We start from the raw sequence: 10262 nt of genomic DNA, 5'->3' as shown, positions 1-10262 counted from the left end.
GGGCCCGAGGAAGACGGCTGAGGAGAGGGTGCTGGGCTCCCGTCTGTGGAATCGCAGCTCCTGCATCCGCTGTTGGCACAGGAGCCTTCCCTGTGTACAGGGCACAGCGTACCCCCTCAGCACATGTCCCATGACAGGCACTGGGCAGAGCCGTGCAAAGTGGTCGATGGAGAAAGGTCTGCTTGTTGCTCCTCACACCACCAGGCTTGGGGGACACAGGGTCAAAGGCCACCTACTGGAGTGACCTGGCCTCACAAAACCTCCGTTTGGCTTATGACACAGTGGAAGAAAATGCAAACCTTAGGGGAAGGCCTCTGAGAAACTCAGTGTGGCAGGTGGGGGAGGGGGCATCAGACTCACTGGCCTGGCCTATGACTCCCCAAGGCCCTCAGAGCTATGCAGGGGAGGCAGCACCTGAGACCGGGAGCACCTGATGCTGAGGGCTGGGGTGCTGGGTGCACCCAGTCTGACAGCGGAGCCTCCGTCCCAGCAAAGGAGAGCATGAAACCAGGCATAATTTGCAGAAATTTATTGGAAACACAATACAAATTGATCAGTAGATGGCATCTACTTACAGACGGTCCACACTGTAATACCGCTCTCTGAATGGATTGTCCTGGGGGAATGTTCATGGCCACTGATGCATGGTCGGGGTCACCGTTCTCTGGCAGGGAAACCGGAGACTGGGGCACAGAGATGGGAGGGGGGCAGATAACTGGGACACAGCTTTCCTGAGGGGCATGGTGAGGAGGGGCTGCTAGACGGGAGATTCCCCCAGCGGAAAATGGGGCAACTGTTAAGAAGAAAGGCTTTCTCCCTCCCTCCCCAAAGCACTTTCCTCTCTAGGTACAGTGAAAAATAATCTACAAAAACCTGGGGGCAGCTCCTCCGTCTCTCCTCACTGCGAACTCTAGGCAGCATGGGGCATGAACTCCAGGCCTGAACATGACACACAGCAGACCAAGGCCACTCCTGTCCTGGCCCGTTACTGTCAGACCCTCCTCTGCTCCGCTCTGAGTAGGGGGGTGCTGACCGCTGCAGGTTGCCTGTCCCAGGCCCACCGGCCAGCTGGCTTCCAGCTGGGTGTAGCTGACAAGAGATCCCTGTAGAAATCTGCAAGGCACACACCAGGGAGAAACCAGGCCACTTCTCCCCGTCTCTGTCCGGGGAGTCGGTTCTGGCAAGGACTGTGCCTCCTGTGGCTGCAGCTCCCACGAGACAGGTCCTCTGTGTCCCAGGTTCCTCCCGGTGTCCCTGCGTCCCAGGCTCTAGTAACGCAGCCTGTCCCGTGTCCCACCAGCCTTCCAAATCATCTCTGGGTTGCTCCTTGCTGCCGTTTGGCCTCTCAACTTTACTTGTTTTGTGCTAAACAACTGTCTGGATTAAAACCCCTGTTTTAGCACTGGCCAGTTTGGCTCAGCAGTTGGAGCGTCGGCCTGTGGACCAGAGAGTCCAGGGTTTGGTTCCTGCTAGGGGCACGTACCAAACAAACAAACAAAAAACCCATTTTAAATACTCGGAGTGGCTTCTGTTTTCCTGGTTGGATGCTGTGGGCAGAGTGGACTTCTGAGAGGTACGCTCAAACACCAGTCTAGTGTCCTCCTCTTTAACCCCCTCTAGGACAGGAAATCGGGGGTTCAGGGGTGATGATGGAGAAGGAGACGGAAGATGACTAGTAGAACTTCTGGGATCTCATCCAAGGGAGCACGGACCAGGCTCAGAACACATCCACTGTGCATGTCGGCTCTGGGCCATGCAGACAGTGTGTCCACCCCACAGGTTCACAGCACAAGGTGACACACCATGACGCACACAGTGGTGACACGGTGGCCCCAGAAAGGGGATGGCTGGGAAACCCGCCCCGCACCAAGTGCTCAGAACGGCAGGGGCAAACGTCAGAGGCTCGTGGGCGTCCTTCCTGTTCCCTGGAGAGCTCCCTTGGAATGGGCCGGGACTTTCCAGAGGTGCAGTGAGAGCCCCAGAACTTAGTCAACATCCTCCCCGTAGGAGGACGCGGCTGTAGAACCAGCTCTGACTACAAGCTGAAGGAAGAGCTTTCTTGGTACACGTGGCTCAAAATGAGCTGCACCTGTCCCGAAGCTAAATGTAACCTGGACTAGGGGCGGGGGCTCCTGTTCTTCCTTCAGACCTGGCCTGGCCTCAGTCCCCAGATCTCCTGGGCTGGTACGGAGGGCCTCTCCCAGGAGGCAGAGACAAGGAAACGGGCAGCTCGCTGTTTCTCTGACTGACTGTCACATTTCACGTGGGTGGAGAGGAACGTGAGCGGGCGAGGGAGCATCTCATGTCCACGTGCGACAGCAAAGCCAGGCAGGGCACAGAGGGACGGCGGTCCTCGTGATGTGGAGAGCCAGTTGCCCACTCCCTCTGGGTCTTTGATGAGGGCTTCTCTCGGGAAGCCCCGAGGGCGATGCCTGCCATCTCCACCCGCTCTCTGAGCGCCTCTGACACAGGCCCACCCTCAGGGCCCCACGCCAAGACCCAGAATAGCTCCAAGAGTTGGCAGTGGTGAGAACGTCCCCAGGTCACCCCCGCAAAAGCCTGAGATGAGAACCAACTCCTCCTCAGAAGAGAAGCCACCGTGACTGCAGAACCAGAAAAGGAAAAGGCAGCTCACGCTCCAAGCATCGCCTTCAGACGGCACACATCACGTCCCCACTGCTGAGTGGAGCCCAGCTCAGGATCTGGACATCTCGAGCGGCGCTGCCATTTTAGTGACTCCTCACTCTGCCTGGGGACTGGGGGTGGGGGGACAACTCAACTGCAGCCACTCTGTCCTGCAACCTCTTGGGGCACCTACTGCTAGCCATCCAGCTGCCTCCCAGCTGCAGACCCCAGGGACAGCTGGGAGGCCAGACTCCAGTTGTCTCTCGTAGTGCTGTGACCCGGTGCCCTGCAGCCTGTCCCTGCAAAGAGAGGGCCCTGGAGTAGCCGACTCGCATCTGCTCGGGGAGCCAATGGGACACTAAGGCCCTGTCCCTGCAGCTGTGTGCACAGAGCTGCAGAGCACCAGCCTGTGATGCCATCCAGGGCTGGTGCTGAGAGCAGACAGGAGGAGCCCCAGCCAGTGAGACCAGGTTGCAGGCAGGTCTCCTGGGGCCTGGGCACATGTGCTCACAGAAACATTTGGTCCGGAAGGGTGGGGACTCATGGTGTCCTAGTCACAGACTCACTTGCAAACACACCTCTCTCACTTCATCTTCCTTGGCAAACAGATTCCATCGGCTTAAAACAGACCCAGGTGATCTGTAATTTGCTAAAGGAGCAACCCGGCTGCAATTCCCCTCGGCCGGTCTGGCCACACGGGGATCAGCCAGTATGAAGTGGCTTGTCACAGTGATACACATGCTTGGCTCGGTCAGAACACCTGCTCCAATGGGAGCTGTCTGGGACCAAGCAGAACAAAGTAGAACACCAACCTCTCTTCAGTGACAAAATACAAACACTGTGAAGTTCACAGGCTTACCGAAGACAGTTTTCTTATCTTTTTTTCAAAACCTTAGGTCACTCTGTACCTCGGAGGGGTAAGGAAAAAGGTCAAATATATGATGCAGGAGGTAAAGAGGAACATCCCCCATTAACAAAAATAACTATGAAGCCGATTGAGAAAAAGCCAGGGACAGTGACAGCAAGGACAGGGAAACATTGTGAACTGCATGAACACTGGCGCGTTTGTTAAGAAAAATCCGTTCAGAAAGACGCCAGGACCCTCCTGTGCACAGCCACACAGCTCACAGCAGAGCAGAGCTCACGCATGCAGGGCAGCGGCCCCAGGAGCCGCCGTGCCGGGTGGGGCGCAGAAGGGAGGAGGCGGAGTGGCTCCCGCAGCCCCTTAATTCTCGGGCAGGTCTCCCTGGGACAGCGAGGTCTCTGGGAGGAAAGCGCAGTGACAATGACCCACGTGGAGACTCGGCTTTGGGACATGCACTTCTACAGTTTCTTCCCTGCCCCATCGAGTCTCCATGGGGCACACTTGGAGGTTTCCCACTGAAATGACCTGGGAATGGGGCGCCTCCTTCCCAGGCACGGCCGTGAACATCAGCAGGACAGTGTAGCAAGTCTTGGATTATAGGATGAAACAGGGATAGCTCAGTCTGACACGCAGCATGTGAGTTCTGGAAAAGGAAAGAACAAGGGTCAACATTAAATGAGTGCGATGGCGGACACAGTGAGAGGAGGGATGGAATCAGCCCTCCCCCCAACATCACGGCCTTGGAGGAAAGGAGCTGGGCATGAACTCAAACAGAAGCTCACAATGCAGTTCAAGGCTGGACCAAAGGAAACTTGAACAGGCCAAGAATATATGTGAATACTACTGAAGTATCTTAAAAGCTGGTTTTGGACGGGTAGGTTTAGTCATCACTGGCAGATGCTACAGGTCATCTGGCAGTGGTTATATGCTTATCAGACTGACAACATGGAACTTCTGGGACCGCAGGCTAAGGGACAGGGAACACTGCTGGCTGGAGGAGGCACAACCGGATCTGAGGTAACCATAAATCATCATAATGATGTAGGCACTCAGAATCTAGGAAGACAATTTTTTGTAGGAGGGCAGTAAACCTCAAATACCCACGGTGTCGCTCATTTTCACCCTCTCCGTTTCCCCCAAAGACCTTCAGCTCTCCTGTCCCGGAGCTGGGCACCCACAGACTCTCAGCAGCAATGAGTAAATGAAAAGCAGAAGTGGCTGAAAACCCTATCATCACCATCTGGTATCATCAGTGGGTTGTGAAACCGTTGGCTCGGTTATTAGGACCGTGGTGAGGAGGGAAGTGGGGGTTGTTTGCTGAGATGGGGTCAGGTGGTCCTGCCAGGGTGGCACTCGGGTGCTCTCTCCCATCATGCACACCGCCTGCAACCAGCAGAGGACACAGGGACGCTCACCTTCACAGCCTCCCGCCCTCCTGAGGAAGGTCTGCAGGATGGAGCGGAACTGCGCCTTCACTTCATGAGCCTTTCTAGAACAGGGGAGATACATGCACACAGCCTGGTATTTGACAGGGCTCAGCAAACATGTGTTAAATAAAAACCCAGATAATTCAGTTTAGGACTCAGGCTAACCTTTGCCTCACTGAGCCTACTGGAGATTAAGTAACAGACTTTTTGACTTTCACCAGAACCTTGTCGGGTTGAGAAAGGTCAGAACTTGCTCAAGGTCACACAGTGAGTAAGCTGAGGAGTCAAGATTTGAACCCAGATGTTATCGCAGGTCAAGCTTTTCCTACTACACCAAGCTGCCCACTCTCCATTCAGCTCAGTAAGAGCATAATACTCTGTTCAGTGTCTAAATTAAGGGTTCTATGTGTGTCATTATGTCTGAAGCGTCACACTCTCTTTTTTGGGAGGGGGAACAGACTTCTGTCATTCATTCGTTTGTCCAAACCCCAGTGGAACTAAGCCATCTGCCACAGGAGCCACCTGTAATAGCTTCCCAAGTGTCTGGTCTGCCAGGGGAAAGTGTGCTCTCAGCTCTTTGTACTAAACTTCCCTGCTGTAGTTTCCAAAGCAACCCTCTCCTCCCAGCAGCTCAGGACCTGGCATCCAGGTTCACACCTGCCTTCCCACACTGGTCGTGGTTTTGTGTCGAGACAGGTCACCTCTCTGCATCCCAGGCTGAAGATGCCCAGCACCTGTCCCCTGCCCCTGTACGGCCCTCATTCACTCCCCCGGCTCAGAGCAAGAATGAGTCACACGCAGCCCCAGACACAGAGGCCCCGGGAAAAGATCTACACGGACTCTCAGGACTCATTCCTCGGCGATGCAGCCCGAATCACGTCCTGCTTCGTTTATAAATTGTCAAGTCAATCTACATTTGCTGCTTTTGTCCGTGTTAACCCTATTTCACGAGCACTTATTTTGTGTTTTACAAGACTGTCCCTGTTGGTTTGACTATTCACAAGCACTTGAAGCCCATGGACTTGAAGATTCTGCACCCTCACGAAGCAGTGCAATGAAAGCAACCTTTTCAAAAAAGGTTTCCAGCTGCCGCCTTCTCAGTTAATGTCCCTCCCTTCTTCCTTCTGGTCCCCAGAGGAGAAATCACCATTAGAATTTCGGAGGATGGAAAGCAGATACATGAATGATAACAGACTACATGAGAAAGCCAAACCTGAAGCTGGCAACACAAACAGTGCACTATTAAATTTTTTTTGAGAGAAGCAAGTGGAAGCCCATAGAAAACTTGAGGAGTTTTGCTTCCTATAATGGTGGGCTATTATATTGGACTGACCCCTCTAGCCAATTATGGTGATAAACTCTGGATAAGATATATATATATCATAGATAAGAGAGAGAGAGCGCGCGCGCAATTGCTTGAAAGTACTGGAGAGCAACCAAAGTCAGGCAGAAATTGGAGCAGATATGACCTTGAAGAAAAGTGTGACTAGATGAGATCCACTCTTAACAGGCTTCCCCTTGTGAGCACTTCCATGTAGTACAAGAATATAGCTCAAGCAAAAAGCTGCAGTCTTTCCAGCTGGTGTGGCTCAGTGGACTGAGCATTGTCCCTAGTGTCATCCCACGGCCTGAGAGGTCCCGGTTGGATTCACGGTCAGGGTACATGCCCGGGTTACGGGATCAATTCCCAGTAGGGGGTGTGCAGGAGGCAGTTGATTAATGTATTTCTCTCACATTGATGTTTCTATCTCTCTCTCTCCCCCTCTAAAAAAAAAAATCAATAAAAACATTTTTTTAAAAAATCATTCTATTTTTTAATAAAACTAGGAAAAAATCATTAGAAAAACTAAAAACAAGAGGAAAAGAAAACTGGTGTGGTCATATTAACTGACATCAGACAAAATGGACTTAAAGACAAAAGTATTAACAGTGATAAAGATAATCACTTCATAATGATAAAATGGTCAGAAAGACAAAAGTTCTAAATTCATATATACTCTGCCATTTGACCCAGTGATCCCACTTCTAGGAATATATCCTAAAAAGCCTGAAACACCAATCTGAAAGAATATATGTACCCTCATGTTCATAGCAGCACTATTTACAATAGCTAAGGTCTGGAAACAGCCCAAGTGTCCATCAGTAGATGAGTGGATAAAAAAGCTGTGGTACATGTACACAACGGAACACAATGCAGCTATATCCTTTGAGACGACATGGAGGGACCAGGACAGTATTATACTAAGTGAAATAAGTCAATCAGAGCAAGACAAATATCACATGATCTCACTTATTTGTGGAATATAATGAACAAAATAAGCTAATGAACAAAATAAACCCAGAGACACAGAAGTAAGGTTCAGAATGACAAACCTCAGAGGAGGGGGGCAAGGGGAGGGAAGAGATAAACCAAAGAACTTATCTGCATATATGCATAACTAATAGATACAGACAACAATGCTGGGGGAGGGGGGTGTGGGATCGGGAGGAGGGTGGCAATGGGGGAAAAAGGAGAAACATCTGTAACAAAAATAAATCAATAATAAAAACATACATACATATATACTCAATAACAGAACTTCAAAATACATGAAGCAAAATTTGACAAACTGAAGGGAGAAACAGACAAATCTGGTTGGAATATAAAGCTGAGAAAGTCTCCCAGAAAGTAGAGTAAAAAGACACAGGGTAAGAAAACTGGACAGAAATAGGAAGAAAACCAGAGGACCAATGCAAGAGGTCCAATATCTAATGTCTTCACTACTTTTCTGCTGACTGGTCTCAGGAGCCTTCAGTGTGGTCAGCCCTATCTCCCAAAACTCATCCTTGGGCTTGGTCGCTCCTGTAGGCACTCGGTCAAGCTTCCATCAGGCTGTCATGTAAATAGTCTCAGGTATCTCCTTTAGGAACCTCCATCTAACAAAGTTTCCTTGAAGCTTGCTCCTCAGTTTTGCATTCATCATTTTTCATATTCATTAATATGCAAATAGTTGTTAATAAAAATAAATATTTGGCTGAGGGAGAAAAATGCATAGATTATAACTCAGATGTTTTTGAGCTTAAAGAGTGCTCAGTCCTCTGGAAGGGAAAATAGGAAATGGAAAGAAAATAGCAATGAGCAAGGTTGAGAAGCTCAAAACGAACGCAGTGGGGGGTCTGAATCAACTAGACTGACAAATCGGTCCATTTCCATTGCCCTGGGGACTCTGCAGATTCAGGAGACTTCTTACTTCTTCACTGGGACCCAAAGAGACTGCTCAGGGGGATGCCTAAATCAACTGGTTTTGGGGATTGGTCTTAATTTCCCTAATACTGATGTCCCAGTGGCTTGCTCAGACATTTGTGCCCGTTCTTTTCATGGATGAGTTGAACCTCTTCCAAAGAACGTTTTCTCAGAGACCAATCTCCTCCCTCTGCTGTTTCTTCCCTTTCCTTTCCCAAGTATCTATACCTCCCCCCAAAAACCTTGGGACTCGGCTTTTAAGTCAGAGGCTCTCTTTCTCAGAGGGTCGCCTTCTACATGTCACTGAGAATGGAAATACACAAGGATAGGTTAGTTTAAAAGGTTTCCTGAAATGACCTTGCAGGTAAACAGAGACACTTTTTGAGGAGGCCACAGCTGGCCCTCACAGCTGAGGATCCTTGAGTAACTGCCACGGACTTTTGTCACTTTCTAAGACCTCCATACTACTGAGAGGGTCACAGGTATAGACCTCTTACAGGCTCACACAGTAGTACTTCCCTCAGGGACAGGAAAGAAGTACTCTCTGGGAGAAACTTCGATATTAGTAAACCCAGGCATGGTCCCAAGGGTGGCTAATTTGGCATCCTACCAGAATATACCAAAACATCAAGTTATGGATTACTCATGCCTAATGCACTTGGGTCTAGCTCCCTCTCCAATCTCCACCCCATGGCTTCACAGTATGAGAGAACATCCATGCACTCAGATAATGCTTCAACTCTCCTGAACTCTCTAGATACATTAGGTACTCTGCTATAATTGCTTTATGTTCGGTAAACCTTGCGGCCATAAGAATCCATTAAAAAAAATACTGGAAAAAAAAAAAACCTTGAAAGTATTTTTATATATTTAACCAGGTTATATAACATTACATCTTGAGACAAGGAGACCAGAGGTGAGTCTAGGGGTATTCGATGTTCTTCCATAAACAATGTTTTAGAAGACTCAAAAATCTCATAATCTTTGGAAAGGGCATACAGACTTGGACAGAAGGCCGGCTAGGCCGAAGCTGCCCAGGAGTGCGTCAGCTGTTCCCGCAGTCTGTTTTCACCGGGAGCTGCGAAGACGCAGACGCAGTCCCTGATCTCTCACCGGTACGATGGCCCTCACCACCGCCCGTCTCCCAGGGTTGGGATGCCAACAGTCGGGACCACTGAATCACTCATTTCAGAAACAAGTCATCAAAAGGACAGTCTTCACATCCCAGATCATAATATTGTACTTAGAGGCATCCCCGTCAGATACTCTCGCTTCATGAGAGACTAAGAAAAATAATATTACTCAACGCAGAAAACAAGTAAGAAAAAACAACAACAACTAGATTTACAGGGGACTCACATACCTCGGGGGAAATAAGCCAGAGGAGAGCAGATTAAAAAGAAGCTTATTGTACAATTCATCAGTTTCCCTGGCTCAGATGCCCTGACTGTCCACTGAAAACAGCTCTTCTGAGCCTGTTGCTTTGGTTTTCCTGACACACTGAGTAGTACCCCTGGGACCAAAGCTGTGTCATTTCAGAAAAGGCTGTTCCCTTGGTCTATATCACTACACAGCACAATCTGTTCTCAAGGGTCTCCACTGATGGAGACACAGTAGGTAGTCACCTTGTCCCAGTGCAGGGGAATGAAAGACCTGCTGATTGACCAAGACTCAAGCATCTGACCGCAGGGGGCAACCCAGGGCATCTTCTTTTTGGAGACATCTGTACCGCTCACCTGCCCCTCTCCTCTCTGGGATTTTTCCTGACTCAGCCTTCACTCTGAAAAAGACTCCACTGTCTCTGCTGCAGGGTCTCTGATTCCAGGGACCTGCCGAATGCTGAGTCCTCTCTACAAACCTAATTGCCGGTCTTCAATCATCTAAACTTAATCAAGGGCAATTTCTCTTTATAGATACTGGGCCCCTCTAATATGCGATCATTTACCTTCCAGCAAGCCCGTGACTCACTTTTTGAGAATCAAACTCTTAGGTAAGAAATCAATGTAGTTATAAGGAAAGACCTGACATTTTAATTATATACAATTCGCATATGACTACAAAAATCTTTGGTTGAAATCTTTAAATTTTTCAAAATAAAACTTTAATAATAGCTCTTCTTTAA

General features: G+C 49.6%; 1 protein-coding gene across 1 annotated transcript in view; it reads right to left on the bottom strand.

Annotated features, from left to right (window-relative positions):
• Positions 1-514: 514 nt before the first annotated feature.
• MTA3 (metastasis associated 1 family member 3) overlaps positions 515-10262 on the bottom strand; it is a 154317-nt gene continuing 144569 nt past the window's right edge. Inside the window, exon 17 of the mRNA XM_036262258.1 lies at positions 515-4133. Within this exon, the coding sequence (XP_036118151.1) occupies positions 4108-4133 (26 nt within the window). The 3' untranslated portion in view covers positions 515-4107. The remainder of the gene's footprint in view (positions 4134-10262) is intronic.

This window comes from Molossus molossus, unplaced genomic scaffold (assembly GCF_014108415.1).
Source record: "Molossus molossus isolate mMolMol1 unplaced genomic scaffold, mMolMol1.p scaffold_m16_p_15, whole genome shotgun sequence".
NCBI lineage: Eukaryota > Metazoa > Chordata > Mammalia > Chiroptera > Molossidae > Molossus > Molossus molossus.
Note: the sequence above shows the minus strand (reverse complement) of the source record. Positions and strands in the feature narration are given on the sequence as shown.